The 18,096-nt window shown below is 44.2% G+C and overlaps 1 protein-coding gene and 2 non-coding genes across 3 annotated transcripts in view; 2 read left to right on the top strand and 1 right to left on the bottom strand.

Annotated features, from left to right (window-relative positions):
- Positions 1 to 18,096, bottom strand: part of LOC105697695 — an 89,535-nt gene that overhangs the window by 37,294 nt on the left and 34,145 nt on the right. Inside the window, exon 2 of the mRNA XM_012421269.1 lies at positions 11,043 to 11,188. Within this exon, the coding sequence (XP_012276692.1) occupies positions 11,043 to 11,187 (145 nt within the window). The 5' untranslated portion in view covers position 11,188. The remainder of the gene's footprint in view (positions 1 to 11,042; positions 11,189 to 18,096) is intronic.
- On the top strand, positions 5,062 to 5,133 carry Trnae-cuc. The gene has a single exon. It is a non-coding gene; the product is annotated as a tRNA-Glu (tRNA).
- Positions 8,244 to 8,315, top strand: Trnae-uuc. The gene has a single exon. It is a non-coding gene; the product is annotated as a tRNA-Glu (tRNA).

Raw genomic sequence — 18,096 nt, 5'->3', positions numbered from 1 at the left:
TCCTTTTTCTCCATTTCTCGAGGGAAAACCGAAAGGGCTGCAAAATCGGAGGCTGCCATGTCCTGGGAACGGAAGGCCAGTCACGCGACGCGAGCCGGGGAGAGAAATGATTTATGAGAGTTTTCAGAATTATATTCTATTTCGGGGCCGAGGTACGTAGAGGCTCTCGAAGCCGTTATTACTCATTGTTAACGATAAGAAGTATCGTCTATTAAATCAAATGCAATCATCTTCGATAATTTCGCATCCCTTAAAAACCCCTCGATCCTGATTCCCGCACGCGATGATTAAAATAAAATAAATAACAGTGACGGTATTCATGATTTCAATTGTGCCGCACTAAATCGCGCGAACGAAAATAAAGCCATTCATGCTCTGCGCTTTGAAAATTCGAGGAAAATGGTCCACGCATCCGACTCGGCTGCAGGGACGGAATCGCGTTTAATTTGTTGCGCTTTACCTCAAAATCGCGTTAAATGTGACGCGTACATACGCCATGCGGCTGATCGCGAATTCACTGCATACATGTTCCCCTTAAATCTGATATCAAATCCTGGGAGATTATTTCAATGCCAACTCCGTGAAATCTCCGGACCCGAATTGCAATTTTTCATTAAGAGGTCTCCCCTATCCGGCCAATTTTATATGCAACTTCCCACATCATAATTCCGCTCGACTTTATTAAACACCGTTCTCCGAAAACATATTAAATATTAAACGTATGCACTGCATACCTCTCCATCGTAAACAAATTATTCTCCATACAAGTTTATCCAAGTATAATACGAGTGACGCTATTAAACTGATATTAATAAATGTTTTCAGTTCATATAGTACCCCCTCGATGACATTAATACGCGAGTCGATATTTTCTCGGTATTTTTGAGGATATTTGTCTTGATGTAAATTTAATAGTAAAAAGATATGATCATTCGAAGCCTATCCCTCTTTAAGAGTGAATGGCCTGGCTCTTCCGCTGCGGTTTTCATCCCCCGCACTGAAAGTGCACCCTTCGAGAATCGCCGCAAGGAGGCGATTGCACCGCCATAAAACGCACCCCAATTTGCATCCCCATCATGTTCCGCGGATGGAACAAAACGATTAGCGGGCCGCACGATTTTTCGCAATCGTCCGCCCGCTTTACCCCCGACGCGGTTTCTGCGCGGCCGCCGGGCGGAATTTCGAACGCGGAGGAGTATGCGGAAAAAAAAAATGCGCTTTTGCGCAAAACCGCAATCGGTTCACCGATACGGCTCAACGAGGGGCGAAATTCGCGAGTTCGTCGGTAAATTCCTTCCACCCCGTTCGCATTAAATGCTATTTCTGATTTCCGCAAATTTTCGGCACCGAGACGTATATCCTGAAAAGTCGTCAGAAAATGATTAAGGGCCTTAACGAATAAAGTTCCTCGACCCAGCTCTAATAAACGTCAAAGATTGTCCGCCAAGAGTTTCTTTAGAATTTTTTTTCTCCCGTAGGATTACGTCTTTCCGATCGTTTACGTGGTCGATGCTTAACCCTTTGAACACGGAGCCATTCCGACATATGGGCGAAATTCGTCTGACCGTGCAGACAATATTGGACCAAACATCGAGCGTTACGTCAAAATCTCTTAGATCTCACCCTTAATCTTTTTTTTTTTTGGAGCAGAATTTAATTAAATCACGTGAAATCGGTCAAGTTTTGATTAAAATCGTTTGGAAGTGCTTCTTTCAAAATCCAGGCGAGGAATGGTAATCTTCGGGGAAGTTTTTCCGGAATGGAACGTGCCCCGGCTGGATGATATCCCCGGGTTAAGCAACACGGGGTTGTACATAGCATAGCAAGTGGTTGCTCCCAATCCCCTATCTGCACCCCGATGTACTTGTACGAACACATTGGCGGTTTCCGTGCAGCGTGCATTGCAGAGCAGCGGGAATGGGCCCTGAAAAACTCATCAAGTGAGCCCGTGAATAATTTCCGCGACGAAAGAAAGCCCGCTTTTTCCGGTGAGTTAAGGAAATCGCGCCCCTTAATAGAATTTTCTGTGGAACGCCTCGATCTCGCTACCTGGTTAAGCTGAAACCGAATTATTATAATTGCCGCCTCGCGAGGATATAATTATAACATAACGACAACGTACAAAACAATGCTCACAATATTACATAGTGCCTCGTGTCGTTTAAATGGCAGGAATGGCAAGTATTTTAGTTTTTAAAAAACGGTGCACAATAATACGAAACAATTTCGCGCTTTCAGTCGTCCCACAACTTGGTTACACTGAAAACAAGTTACGTTAATTACCGTTTCGCGGGGGCGTCATAATAATACCGCGATAATACAGAAGCAATGTCCTTAATGTGCACGGTGCCACCGGTGCTTTAAGCGCGAAATGGGAGCGCGTAAAAAATATGATGGAAAATTATAAAAAATAGAATTCCCGTTTTTAGTCGTCTCCCTACTTGGTCACCTCTAAAAGGAGTTATGCTAATTACTGTACCTCGAGGGGGTAATTACAAAATAACGCTGATGGCAGAATGGCCCTAATTCGCCCGGGGCCCTTTAAATAAGAAATATAAATGATTTAAAGAAAATGGTGCAATTTTCTTCCTTCATTTTGGAGAGGGCAGGATTTTTCTACATATTTGTTTGCGCGGTCGAAGGGAACGTCCTGGTTGGGTTCTGGGTAAAGATTCGGCGATACCTCGGTGGCGCATCTCCCGATAATTAATGACCGATATGGAGCAAGGCTAAAAGCGGAGAGGCGAAGAGGACTCGCTTTCGAGTGATCGAGTTATGGCAGTGACGTGCTACGAGTGTGCCATTATCGCCACGCTCGAGCTTTCCACCCTCCACCCCCGGGTGCCAAACAGGACGCCCCTCTTCGCCCTCGCGGTCGAGAGATTTCTCAAAGACAGAACTTACCCCGCCGCAATGATCCCCGGTTTGATCGTGCATAAACGAAAAAAATGGAAAATTAATAAAAAGAAAAGAAGAAGAAAGCTAGAAAAATGGAAAGAGGAAGGCCTTGGTAGATGCAGATGATTCGAATGGGGAGGGACTTTTTTCGATCACTCCGTCGAAATCAACCCTAAGTCGGTGTCGAATGAATGTAGGGCGAAAGGGAGGAAAAAGTTCCCCGAGATTGAAATTGAATATCAGCGGAGGTAATCCAGGATGGTGAGTCGCGGCGCAAGGCTTGGGTCAACATCATACGTCGAGATTACCGACACTCCGGCTTGCCGCCATGGGCACCCCCTCGCCACAAACGCCACCCCCGAAGGCTGTTTACAAGTATGCATACGTACCTTTCCCGGAACATTCGTGGTGCACCCTGAAAGCACCGCCATTCCTGGCAACCTCTGTGACCGCCTTGCACCACGGTTTCCTGTTTGCCGAAAGGACGAGGATACGGGATTTTTGGCCACGGCCTCCGGCAACTCCGCATACGTGATGTCGGTTAATCCATTCCTGGGGTGACCGCGGTCCCACATGAGTAACAAAACCAACACCAACCACGTGGTAAAATAGAGATAGACCCTAGTTTCAAATTTGCGAGCTGGTGGACCGGGCATTAACGTCGTGTACCTCCCATCCTCGACCACGTGGGGCAAGGAGCGGGGATAGAACGTCGCTGATTGGTCAGCGATAGAAGTGGTGGGGAGAGAAGCGGAAATTGATCGTCCACGATGTAACTCTCCAGACCTGATTAACGAACGTGAATAAAGGGAGGATGGTAAAGGAAATTAATTCATGATGATGTGTTTGATTTCAAGATAAAAAAGTCCATTATCTTTGCAGATATGAGCGGTTTAGATTCTGGTGCCGCGGTCTGAGATGATGAATTCCGTCAAGAGGAACAAACGGATACCGTTCAATTTCCTCTGGAAAGACCGACAGGGTCCTGGCAAAGGAATATCGCGTTATCGCGGAAGACTTTTGCTCATCCAGCCCTAGGCAGTTTTACGACCCGCGCCCGTTTACGTCGTACATAGCGCGGCGATTGCGGTAAGGGAACAGCACTGTACGATCGAGTAAGAGCCTTCCCGGCTTTTACGAGGACTGTCAAATGCCGTCGACGAGGTGAACTATAAAAGCTCTGCCCCAAGGAGCTCGAGAAAGCATTGCCTAAAGCATCGAAACGTATAATCTAAACCAGGGGGTGATTCCCGAATAAACACGCGAAGAACCAACCCCAAAGTGAAACCATTTTTTTCTTCCCAACATTCGAATAATTCAATCAATTAACCTGCCCCCCATGTTCTATACCTTATTAAAGTTAAAGAACTCCTTCAATCACTCCATTTTAAAATCTCTTTCACTTCACTCTCCCAAAATTTCTGTCGATGGTGATATAAAATGTTGATACCTAAAGCTCCCACCGACTCCATTTCGCATTTTAATTTTACATCCCGCGTATGCATCCGTAATTCTGAAAAATCGCCCACTTTTACAGGTCGTACCATCCCGGGAGCTTTTGGCAAGCTCCATGACAACTGTTGAATGCCCGGCCGGAAAAGTTCCGTATTTCCAAGTATTCCCGGAGTTGTACTCGTTTCCTCGTGTGGACGCACTGCAAGCTGGCATTCCCGCCATGCTCGGCTGCTTGCCAATCACGTATGCAAGCTTCAAGCTTTCCCCCTGTCCCTGCAATCCCGCCGCAGGAATGCTCCTTGCATCGCTAGGACGTCTGCAGCTCCTTCGTCGCGAAAACCTTGTAAGCCTGTACCAGCCTACCGGTGCACGTGAAATATTAAAAGCAATTTCATCAGAAAATGTCCTCGATCTTGGCCGACTGATGCCAAGATAGGTCGATTTAATCCTCAATTGACTTCGTAATTACACATTGACGTATGAATGTACGCACTGGGGTGTCAAAGCACGAAACGATACCAAGGGCTAAACCGCGACTCAAACACGACGAGTCAGACTCGCAAACCAATTTTACCTCGACGAGGTGGAGCACGGTAACTTAAAAGTGTAGATTATTAATGATTATCATTTGTGTACCTTTATTCAGAAATATTAAGTCATTGAATTGGAACTTCTGAGAATCCGGGAAAGTAAGGTAAACGAATGTACTCCGGTATGGTCTAGTGGCTAGGATACCTGGCTCTCACCCAGGAGGCTCGGGTTCGATTCCCGGTACCGGAAATTTTTTTTTTCTTCTTTCATTTACATAATATAACATTTTAATCTCAATTTAACACTTGCTATCCACTTCGTGATATTTTTACCGTTTGTTGTATTATTTTTTTGATATCAGAATTTGTACTTTAAACGGTGCTCGTTGGATTAAACGTAGATAATTTATGCATAGATAAGTTTTAACGGGTACGTAAATATTGTGGAAGAATATTGATCGAATGTAAAGGAAGAAGTTTAAATTTAATATGATACAGAGGGGGGTAAGTACCCGAAGGTATACGAATTACCGGAGATGGCTTGTTAATTTGCCTCGTTCTCGGAGGTAGAAGGCGTGACAAGGTTGAGCAGCCTTGTTAAAATTCTTATCACGTACTCTGGTACGAAAACGGTTTTAACAATTATCGACCCGGTCTTTAAAGAAGATCTCTTGAGCGCCATTCAGGAAGTGCTCCGAAGAAGCGTATCGCTCCACTTGGTGTCCTTAAACTGGATCGTGAAGTCGAAAGTACCAACTTTCTCTGAGCCCAAATTGAATTGTACACGTACTTCGATCTGGTCAAAAAACTAATTTCAATTGACGAAGATATTACCAGCCGCCAAAAAATGTTTTAATTCAATCACTGGGTTTTGGTTGCTACTTTCAGGCATATTTGTCTTATCTGACGATTGATAATAAATTTGTATGCCTCTTTACTCGTCCATGGATACGAAATGGCACGTTTGATCTTATAGGGTAAAACGCTATTACCCTGATTACTGCAAAATTAGTCGAAATAGCTGGAAGCGTACCGCAACTCTTCCTTAATCCTCTTCAAGGCCCTCGTGCATTTCGGTAACGGAGCCGTTAACTCGATTTTAATGAAATTTCGCTTGCATTCCGCCGGGCACTAAATTTGCGAGAAAAATCGTCGCGGCAAATCATTGAGCGAAATGGAAAACTGATCCGGGAAACGAACCGGAAGGTATAAGAGATTGGAGATTACCGATAACTGGTTCATTTTCGACGTGCATTTCTGCGGAATGGATTTTTTAATGGACTCTTAAATAAGTCCGCATTATCTGTCCATTACACGGCCTTTCCGGCCAAGGTTGCATATTACACGTATGGCATAAAAAATCCACCCGTCGCATTAATAATCCCCTTTGACCCCAGCGATTAATTTTTAATCTCGTGGATTTTCCGTAAATCTCGCGAGCCTTCCTTTCATCGTCGGTATTTAAAAATTACGAGCCCCTTTTCATTAATCTTCGAATTATACGTCTCCTCGAATTCCGAACTTTCCAGGAATTTCTGCCGTCGAGTCGCGGTGAGAAATATTTCGCTATTAATTGCCTCTCGGCGGGGAAATAAATTTTCCCCCTTTTCGGCAGCTTTGGAAAGTGTCCTCTCGGCCGCGAAGTGAGGTGGAGAATATCTCGCCCCACGTGGGGATAAATTAAATCGTCAATGCGCCATCAATCACGCTTCCGGCGAAAGGGAGCTCGAGCGGCCAGGCAAAGGCCGATGAAGAGGTAGAAAGGTATTTCTTTAACAAGCTCGATAGATCGGCCGGAGGTCTTCCTCGTCCAAGAAGTGCACCGTCTTGTAAAAACCTTGCTGAGAAGAAAAAAAGGGGAAAAAAAAGAGGAACGAGGAAAGGATCCCTAACCTCTCGCCCTGCTGCCCTCTCGTCCGTTCGAGCAGTAACTTCTAACAAGTGCTTATGGAACCTCGAGGAAAGTCCTCGAGGGAAAAATCAGGACCTCTGACCATCACACTTTCAACAGTGATGTACAATCTCGCCATTTCTAACGGAATAAAAATAAAACTCGACATAAAAATTGACAATCAATAATTATGACACGGAACCATTTAACAGATGCACTTCGTCCCGATGTGCATCTGGGACAATTAACCCTCTGCGGACAAGTGTCGACAAATAGCCGTGCAAAAGCTTTTAGAAAGGAAAAGTCTCTTCCCTAAAGGGTTAATTTCCATTATAAATGCATAATACATTCGAAATAAGCCATTCCATCGAACAAAAAATCTGGTTTCCCTCTTAAAAATCCAATCTAAAGTAAAATCTCAATTTCAATGTTAATTCTTAAGTCAGATTTATGTTACGTTACGTTATACCAATTCACTACAGAATTATCCGTGGAGCGTCTCGCAGGAGATAATGAATCGCGATCGATCCGTCCATCCGAACAATTGGAAACTATCGAACTCCTTGCCCGATCCCATTACTTCATCGGCGATCTTGGATCTAACAAACGATCCTCCGGGGTGAATAAAGAGGGCAGGGAATCCCTCGTCCCGATGTGCATCTGGGACAATACGTATTGCCGCGACGTGGAAGAAAGTACCGAGGAGGGTCCCTCTGCACGACGTATGACTCCCTGGGTGGTCCGATGCACTTGCACCGCATCCCACGGAAAATCTACGTCCCGGGGTAAGTTCGTTTGTCTCGACGGCTTTGAGGGCTCATCCTCGCATAACTCTCGATTTCACCTCTCGGTATATCTAGATCCTTTTATTTCGTTCCGAGGCAGAAACTAGGTATACCCGTGCAACGTCGGGATACAGCCTGTGTACATATATGTGCATGTATTTATACATATACATGTACATACCTCAAAGCCGTTCGAAACGAGCCGCGAATCTCGGTGCATATAACTGGGCCTACCGAGATCACAACCCTCGTATCATCTCTCGGTACTTTATGCACCTGCAGAGGAAACCCCTGATAACGTCTTATCGGGTATTCCTAAGTAATGGGTTTCGAATCCTGCTCGCCCCTCCGCACGCGACAGAAGTCGATGTCGTTTGACTTCGGAAGACTTTAAGGTTTTAAAGGGGATATATCCGAATTAAATACGGAGAAATTTCTCGAGTGAATTACTATTATTATTTCTGTTGTTGTTATATATGACTACAATCTTATGGACGGAGCGACGTAAATCTATGAGGATTATTTGGTGAGATGTCGGGAAAACTCGGGTTAGTTAGCCATTATGTAATCAGTAATTTCCATTAATGTTAATGTATGGTAAGATTAATAGATAATAATGAAATAAAATGTGATAACTTTAGATAGTAGTTTAAGAACGAAGAATTAAAAAATGCTTTCATCTTCTCCGGTATGGTCTAGTGGCTAGGATACCTGGCTTTCACCCAGGAGGCTCGGGTTCGATTCCCGGTACCGGAAAAACTTTTTTTTTTTCGCTAAAAATTGTAATCGTTAGTTACAATATTAACAACAATCGTTACTATCAATTAAAACATTACGTAAGTTTGTTAATATAAACTTAAATTAAAATCTTAGAAGAGTTCAATCATACAGGTATATCGTCGCGGTATACGCAGATTTTCCAGTTATATAGTGAAAATTTAGTAAATAAAATATTATAAATATTTTATTACGCTTGTATTAAAATTGCAATAAAAATGTTCGCGCTTCGTTGGGAACTGTTCACGCCTTTTTATCGGAACCTATCAAGCCATGAATTGTAACAAAATATTGAGGGAATGGGACCGATACCGAGTGGAAAGAAAAGTCAATTATATCAGTGCCGATCGAATCGATAAACTTTCCGCATTCATGTCTCTTTGAACGGCTCTCGAAACGCCATGGATATCGAATCGCGACTCGTATAGAGCCGTGGTGATATAAATCAACGGCGCGCAATATTTATAACCGTTTGGTTTCTAAAGCGATACAACTCGATACGATCGCGTTTGTCAATATATCGGAGCAGTGCCTATTAATTTCCTGAATTTCAGGGCACATCTTTCTTTTAACTCGAACAATAAAACTGAGCATTTCTTTCGGCGCCGAGGAATTGGGTTACGCACTCCCTTCTCGATCTCGAAGAAAGGGTGTCTACCTTCTGGCACACCTTATTTCACCTTACGCGTTATTTCACCTCGAGGTTGTAGAAACGTGGCGGGGACAGTTTTATTTACTCTTCGTGTATTTACGGAAGTTATCGGCCGCCGTAAACCGTATTAAATGAAATCCACTGCGTTCGGCCCCCGGGCGAACCGAAAGCGTTTGGGCGGGCTTTCGGAAGATTTACCGAGGCAAAACGTAATGGGCTCCAGGATTCGGCCAGTTGCCGAAAACCTCAGCAACAGTCGCCAGCGATATCCCTAATTCTCCGAAGCTTCCTCCCCCAGGAGATGCCGGGGACGAAGTAGGCCCTCGACATTACGCGCCACTTCGGAAATCAAATTTCCTCTCTCGCAGATGAGCGCATCGCAAATTGCCATTAAACGTCGAAACGCTTTCCGAGTGTGTCCGATGTTCCCATTTGTCCAGAAAATGAATTTTCCCAGCGCCAAGTAAATCGCCCCAGGACGACTTTCGGACATTTCTCAGGGAACTAAAGCAACCCCTAGTGTTAGGACTAGTCCATAATCTAATAATTATAACGCTAATTTCTAATTTGGAATACTCTCGGCAGCGATCTGGGTGTTCTATACTTCCTTATTTCAAGTTCTGATGCTGAGTGTAAGGCGAAGATGAGAGTGAAAGTTTGCATTGAAAGTGGAAAGATAGAAGGATATTCGGATAGTGAAGAGGAAAACTTCTTGAAAGGGTGTCGTAGCAAGAAAAGGATGCGCATTCTTTCTAGTTCTGACTCCGAGGATGAGAGGACGAGCATTCCAATCATTTCCGTGATAATTTTTAAAAAAGGACTTTTCACTTATTAATAATTCATTTAAACGTAAAGCCTAGGGTTGTTTCATTCAGACTTAAATTGAATAAATCGATTTTTTAAAGAATATGCGTGTTTTCGTTTACCCGTCAATTTGACGGATACTCGTAGAAACAGGTATATATAAAACGCCCGTAAACCTAGTGTTAAAGACAATCAAGTCTCACCGCGACTTCAAATAGTCACCCGCTAATTCGTACCTTGCGACCGCCGCTTATAATAGTTTCATATTAAAAAATTGTCATCTGAATTAACTGTTATTTTTAATAAATTATCTTTGTTACGGATCCAAGTCATATACCCGAATTCATAAAACCGACCTGACGCGAGATTTCCTCGAGAATTGACAGGTCTCCGAATTTTGGCTTTCGCATCTAGTGCAACCCGGTTTCCGACTTTCCTTCGAACATCCGCAACACCTAGCAATCTACGTACACCCCTCCCTTAATTTACGCAGCGCTTTTTTTTTTTTTTTACGCGGTAAATTATAACACGATTTACGCGGTTTTGTAACGTCATTGTTTCCTATTGTTAAGCTATTTGAAATAAACACCTATTTTTAAAACTTATACGAAATAGCTTTCATTTCCAATCTGTTCTCTTTCGTACCGACAGACTTTATTTTAAGTGATTTTCATTCGCGCAAATACGAATCCACGCTAAATGAACACTCCGTGAAAATGGAGGGACGGCTGTAGTTTCGGTTTCCTTCCTACGTTTGTCCAAAAATCCGGCTGGACCTCTCAAATTTCCAGGGCAACCGCTAGTTAGCGCCTTCGATAGCGGCGATATATTGATTACTTTAATCGCATCTCGTTGGCCGACAAAAATTGTACTTTCAACGCACGGCTCTGTCCCTGTTACTTGCATTACTGGGACAAAGCCCCGTGGCAGGATGCATATTATTGCAGGACGCGAGATCGACGAGGCGAAAAAACCAGTCGATTTAACTCAATAAATTAAATAACATTGCCTGTACATTTCCGGGGTTTTAGGCAAATTGCCATTGGCCTGGAACTTTTCGACTCCGTGTTATCGTTTCGATAGCTCGGTATCCGAGTTTTAATGACGTCCTTGCAAAGTGGGATGCGATTTCAAGTAAAGTTCCCGAAGATGGAGGCGGATCGCGGAATTATTGGATAGAAAAGTAGGTATTTACGTTTGGTAAGAGAGAGAAAAATAAAAAAGGAGAAAAATCAATTCTGACGACTTACTGGAGAGGAAGAGGTCCTGGAGGGCCTGGGCAGCCTGGCAAAGTAGGGCCCAGGTTTCCGCAGCCGCGAGTCCTGCACCCCTTAGAGCAAGGACATCTCCTGCTACCACGGCGAGGCCGACCCCGCCAACCGGCTCTGCTGGCATCCTGAAAGCAGAAAAATAATTGTTTTCCCTTCCTGCGAATTCTCTTTTCTAAATAAAACATCGGATTTCATGAAAACTTTCGAATGTCGATCATTTCCAATACTCGGGTTAACCTTTTGCAAGGATTTTCAAGGACTGCGCCATCAGCAGACGAATTCAAAGGGGGCTATCTCGCAAGGATTTTCGTAAGGATATAAATTGACGATAAGTTTCATGAAATTATACGTAACAACGAATCTTTAACGCGATAACTGTCACACCTTTTCCCGTCCTGCTGCGACCTGGGAGTGAAATGAAAAACGAAAACCGCGAGAAGGACCGTCACTCCCGTTTTCAATTCCATTAGATACCCCCTTGCAGAATCAGCTGGTCGGATGCCCTCCACCTTTGCGTTTTCCACCAATCACTCTTTAAGGCGGCTCGTTTAATCTCACTTTTGCCGGCCACGAGGCGAATCCGGAATCGTATGAAAGAGCGCTGAGATCGAGATATCGACGTCGCTTCTTCTCGAGCTTTGTTCAATTACCATGCCCGCGATAAAGAAGTTCGTACAAAGTGCAGGCCGGACATGCTTTTAATGCTCCTGGATTTCACCCGGCGAGTAAATCCTCTGGCGATTACCTTTGAGCCTTGCCTTTTAACCACGGTCAGACTTGTCAGGATTTAATGTCGTAAATTTTTTACTCCCGAAAGCAGTTTCCCGTATTAAACAGGGACATGTGCGCATCGCGATTTTAACTGCAAGCTCTTTTTAATTATTTTTCTCATCTTCTTCAATGTTGACTACAGAAACCCGACGTCGCGTCGTTTGAGTAAACGTTTAACGAACGGTGCAGGTAATTTAATCTTCCGCTTAAATTGTTCTTCATATTTGTTGTATTATTTGTTTTTCTCCGTGGATGGAAACATTGTTGAGTTTTAGTCAACGTTTAATTACAGGTGGAATGCCCTGGAAGGGATGATAGGATGCACTTTAGTGTCAATGATTCAATTATGCTGAAACTGTTCTCAGCCACCCTGGATTGCTGGATCCTCACTGAGGAGAACCTTGTCCCAGGTCAGGAAGCAGTTCATGTCGTGTAATACCTTTCCCCACAGCAGAAGCCGAATTGTGCCGCAATTGCCAGAGCATCGTCGGTACGTACAATGGGAAATAAACTATTGACATGTAATATTCCCGTGCGAGTACTTGCAATGGCCGTTGACATGGAAATTGAGACCTACAATTCGTCAGTTTTAATAACAAAGTGCATCATACAATTTTATCTTGCAACTCGATTTATGGGACCACGAGATCAGTTTACACCAAACTCTAATGAGATAATCTGGCGACTAGTCAATCAGACTACACCATATAACTTCCAATCTAGGAAATTGAGTATCGTATAAAGAAAGAAATTGAAACTCGCTTCGATTATCGAAATAGCCGTCGAAAAGAATGGATAATCCGATTAAAGTGTGCAGGAAAAACTGATACGTATTACTGAATTTTTTTTCTTCCCAGCTCTTCACACCGCACGTTTCATTAAGTGAATTACTCCCTTTCGGAAGTGCACGGCGAGTCCTGCGAGGATGCCCCTTTTCCCGTCTGCATCCTTAAAACTTGCCGGAACACCCGAGCCCTCTCAAAAGTGATCTCTTCTGCTCCAAAACACGGGGAAACTCTGCAAAAGCAATAACTTCTCGCTGCAAATACCCTACCGGAAGGCACTCCTCCCTCGGCCGAGGGAAGTTAACGTCGCGAGGCAAATCTGCCGCGAGTTTAAGGGACAATCTGAAGGGGTGCATGCGCTGCACTTGAAAAATTCGAGAACCCCTCGAGCCGGTCCGCGATACGGACTCTAATTCCCGCGATAAAAAAGTTTCCCAATCCCTCCTCCCTACTCCCCGAAAAATCTCTCGTTACCCTCACCGTCGACTTCCGGAGAGGGAAGTTCTTGGCATTTTTTTTCTAGACCCCTGAAGATTGCCGAACATTCCTTTTTTTTTCTTTTTTACTTTTCAAAATCGAGATCATTTAACGTCGAAGGAACAGAACTGAATTCAGCTTGTTGGACAACCTCGAGGGGACCTTCCAATTCCAGCGACCTCGTGAATCCCGGAATGCAATTCGACTGACCATGGATCTAATACTTCGCTCGACTTCCGGTTCCACGCTTGGTTAACCGTGTCGATATCCGGTCTGTCATGCCATCAATAAACGCGTCGACATTGTCGGGACCTCCTCGAAATACAGTGTCGGTCACTCCTCGTCTCTAGACGTGTGTATATTCTTGTGATACGGTACCGATTTCGGGATGCACCGAGTGCATCGCGAGTCCCTTCGAAGTCCCGTCAAAAATGCATACATCGCGACATGTGGGTGGCGTCATTAACAAACGCCGAATTAAAGGGCACCGCGCATTGCCCATAGATGTATGTTAAAATATTATACAATAATGTATGTTAAAATATTATACAATAATATTTTAACATACATCTATGGGCAATGCGCGTATAATAAAAAATAACTTGGCGTAATTGCACCCGGCACTCCACTGTATTCATTCAGAGCTCTCGGAGTCTATTTAGGAATTCTACGAAGCAGTATTCAAACTCCACGAAGTTCTGCCCATTTTGGGCGAGCCAAATGGTGCGCCTCGTAATGCTCGTATACCGGAGGGCTTGTGTAAAATTTAATAGAATATGAGGCGTAATAGATGACGCTTAATTATTTAGGCGATTTGTGCGAGGAACTTTCGCTGAGTGGCCATCCCGCCTTGGTTGACAGTTTCTCGATAGTCGATGGAAAGTGCAGGGATAAAATAGCAAATATATATATATAATATTTATTTTACGAGCTACGGAATTGTGTGAAATTTGTATGAAATTAAGTAGAACACGAGAAGATGTTCCATTATTTTGACCATTTACGTGAAGCATTTTAATCGAGAAATTTTCTTTTCCCTGGTTGATATTTCTTTGAGTGCCAATGAAAAGTGCAAAGGAAAGTATCAAATTAAGCAATGTATATTTTAGAGCCTTGGAAATATTGCATACTGCATAGGAGAAATACAGAATGTATTAATCAACCTATACTGGTATAATTTATTTCATTTTCGAGAAATTAAATATATTTATTTCTAATAAGTGTGTGGATATTTCGATCCTCTGTATATAAAAAGATCTTGACGTGTAGAGATCGGACGATTCTTTGGTCCCGATACGAATTTCCGAGGGACTCGAGTCGGAATTTGCACGTAGAAATTCCAAACTTTGTCCGAGAGCACTGAATGGGATTCTGCAGGACCGATGAAATCCTCCTGAAAAGGATGCGACCTGATACGTATACGAAAGTTCGATGCATAAAGCGCGGATCCCTCTGTGCCTCGAACTTCGCGAAAATGTCGATTCGAGAGAAACTTCCATGGCGAAGGAACGGCAGGATTGCGGAGACGGCGGCATACGCGGAAAAATGAAAAAAAAATCGTCTAATAGAAATTCTAATAATTTCCGGCAATCAATATCTAGCCCCAAGGGATATCGATTGGGAAAAATACGTCCTGACCGGAAAGCAAGAAATTTATTCGGCATTCTCGAAATGCCAGCACATCCGCTAATAAACTTCGGTTTCGAACGACCAATGCGAAACATATCGCCTTTTTATTATTTTCAGCTTTTATATATATATACATATATACTGCAAGTATTGATTCCTATCAGCAGTGCACTTCTTGACCTTCATTCGGCAGTGCATCAAAGCGCGATAAAACCACAGCGAAAAAATTCAAAATTCTGTTTTCGATATTTTCGGTTACGATAAATTGCACCAGTCCATGTGTAGTGCACTTCTACTCGTGGAAGGTACAAAAAAGTGAACTTTCTATTTTTTTTTTGGTTTATCAAATGAACTTTTATATCCGCGCGAATTGAATTCTTTGGTTATTTCCTGCACCTGTGAACAGGATTCATCCTTGTGTATGGCATTTATATTTTTTCTCATATTATCGTCGCATATTTCGCATATAATCGCAGAATTAAATCCATGCATTTAATTCTATCGCACGTGCCCTATGCACGCCATAAACATGTTCAGAATGTTCGCATACTACGCGGACGAATTCCTATCAAGAAAGCGTTTCCAACCCTTAACATTACATGTTTAAAATGCAGATGTATGATATAACGACATTGGGTCATTGGTCCAATATTAGAAATCTGTACTTTACACGTGCAATCGAGTTCTTCATATTTTTCACGCAGGTGAAATTTAAAAGAATCGCAAAGAAGTGAAACATGAGTCCATCTTTTTATAAGTGAAACATTTCTATTTCTTCCGTACATGAATGACACGATGACGTCGGGTCGAATTTCAATTTAAGGATTAAACATCATACGTGGACGTCTTATCGGGTGAGTAAAAAAGGGAGAAAAATTCAATTCTTTCCGGCAATTCCCAGGAGCCAAGGTGTGCATTCATCCATGCACGTTACATTATAGTGGAAGAAGCCCATGCATGAATTTTTTCTTAACCTATGCTCAAGACTCACCTTAAACATCATCGATGGGCGCATCGGGCCGCGGAGGTGTGGCCGAGGTGATGACCTCGTGTGAGGCTACCGCATGGTCCCTCGATCCCGGAAAGTAATACGCCAGGCAGGAGACCCCGACGAGGAACAGGAAGAACAGGAACACGAGGTCGAACATCAGGAGGGAATTCAAGGTCATTAGCTGCATCGTGCAACCACCTTCACCATTACACACGAGCACCAACCACGGTCCGATCGCACCTTACACCATTATTCGGGTAGCACCACCCTCCGAAAAGTTCCCTTCACGGCGACCCCACCCTTCGTTTTCAAGGCCGCTGTGGACGTATCAAACTTAAATCGATCGATCGATCGGAAAGTAAGGAAAGAAATTGCAAAACAGAAATGTCCCCTAAGAACGTCCCCCCAGGAATCCCCGATTTTCCCATGATCTTCGAAGCGAAGTCGCGAAGTGAAGGGAATGCTCAGTGATCGACTCCTGCCGGGACTACCTATCCAATCGAGTAATCGATTAATTCCGATCACTGGCCCGGATGCGCGTATTAATGAAATTAGCTCAAGTATAAACACCTCCTGGGAAAGAGGGACTTCCCTATGAGGATAGTTCCTGGTCCAGATTTAGATAAATTAGAGGAAACGTCGGCAGATCTTTTAAGGGTCGTTTCATTCAGATTTGATGCTTCCTGCCGTTTCGATTAATTCGTTCCCAGGATGGCAGCGATCGAATGACAAAATCAGTCATTTTTCAAGCTTCGATGGGCGGCCTGATTAAACCTTCCGCAAGGCTTCGTTGCGCCCTCGCGTTGTTATTTTTGGAAAGGCCGTATCATTAACAAAGGGGCTCCCCCATCGACTCGATAATCGGCCGCATTGAGACCCGTCGAAACGGCGGGCAGTAAATAACAACGAGCTCGTTCGACATTTTGCACGTCGACTGCCGAATCGACGCGCGCCCGGCTTTTTCGCAATACCTGCCATTATGGAGCGCACTTTGACCGTGGATTTAATACGGCGAAATTGGATTAATTCCCGGGGCAGTGTGACCGGGCGGCGCGTCATTTCCGGCAAATTACCGACCGGGTCCCTGGAAACCGCATATCTCGCCGAGTCCGATACATTTCGGTACCCAGATGCATTCTCCGTGGTCAGCTGTTTGACGCGCGATACAAGGGATCGATGACGTATCCTAACATGGATCCCGAGGGTCATAGGTATGAAATTTCAGGCTCAGAGCCGGCATATCGAGTACATTCAAGGGACCTCCCATAGCCCGACACCGAATGCAAACACCTTTCCCCAATTTTCTCCCATTGTGCTCGTCAGCACAACCCCGGGTGGGGAATTTCACCCCGCCACGTGAACTCTGGATATTTTCCAATGCACTTTGCGTCGCGCGCCCATGATTAAAAAGAGAGAGAGAGAGACAAAAAAAGATGTGTAAATAAGAGTAAGAGGGAAACCCGTTCGCAATTATCGATACGGATGTGCCGCATCGCCGGTACGGAATCCGCGGATCCACCCGTTCCAGGGAGTGCAGTTTTTCGCGCGGCTGGCATCCGGAGAATCCGGAAAAAATATCCATATCGGGTTCGCTGATATCACGGGTATCGGGTTCTACGGGCTCGCCAGCCCACTTAAGGGCGGCGCGATTCTTTACGAGTTTGCCGGCGAAAGGAATTTCCATCTAGATCATCCGATCTGCTCGGATTTCTCGATCGAATCCGACCGGTCGGCCCGGCGAATCCAGCTAACCCTCTCTTTTCACCCCGACGTAATTAACGCACACGCCGACATGCAACGAGTTGCCGTAATTGTGACATCTACGAGGCCGCCGCCTAATGGGTAACGGGGGTACGTGCACGCGTCGTTATGGGGGATGATCATGGGTGGTTGCACTTTGCGCGAGCACCCATGTGACGCTCATTAAGACCGCTTTGCAACGTGTCGTCCTCAGACGTGGGTAATGTATTGTGCGTTTGCCAGACATACGTATGTCACGAGCTGTCGTTGGACATTGCCCGCGAAAGAATTTTCCGCAGAATGCGATTACCCAGTCTGAGATGCAAATCTGATGCCGAGGGTCTACTAGAGGAGGAATCTAAACTTGGGGAATCTAAACAAGAAATAAATGGTAAGGCGTTCTTTTAAGATCGCTTGCTGAGACGTAGAAGTGATGTCGAAGATAGTTTGTCGGATTGATATATGGATATTTATTTTCTTTTGAGAAAGTTTTCAAAATATCCTCCTTAAATATGAATTATGCAGGTGTCATTTGCCAGGCGTTAATATCAGAAACCATCGTTAAAGGTATCTTATAAGATTCCACGGGATGTGATTTCAGGACTTAAAATAATGACGTAATGAGGATATTTTCTGAAGA

Source organism: Orussus abietinus, unplaced genomic scaffold, assembly GCF_000612105.2.
Source record: "Orussus abietinus isolate OABI.00-Male unplaced genomic scaffold, Oabi_2.0 scaffold21, whole genome shotgun sequence".
NCBI lineage: Eukaryota > Metazoa > Arthropoda > Insecta > Hymenoptera > Orussidae > Orussus > Orussus abietinus.
The sequence above is the reverse complement of the archived record's forward strand: the minus strand, read 5'-3'. Positions and strand labels throughout refer to the sequence as shown.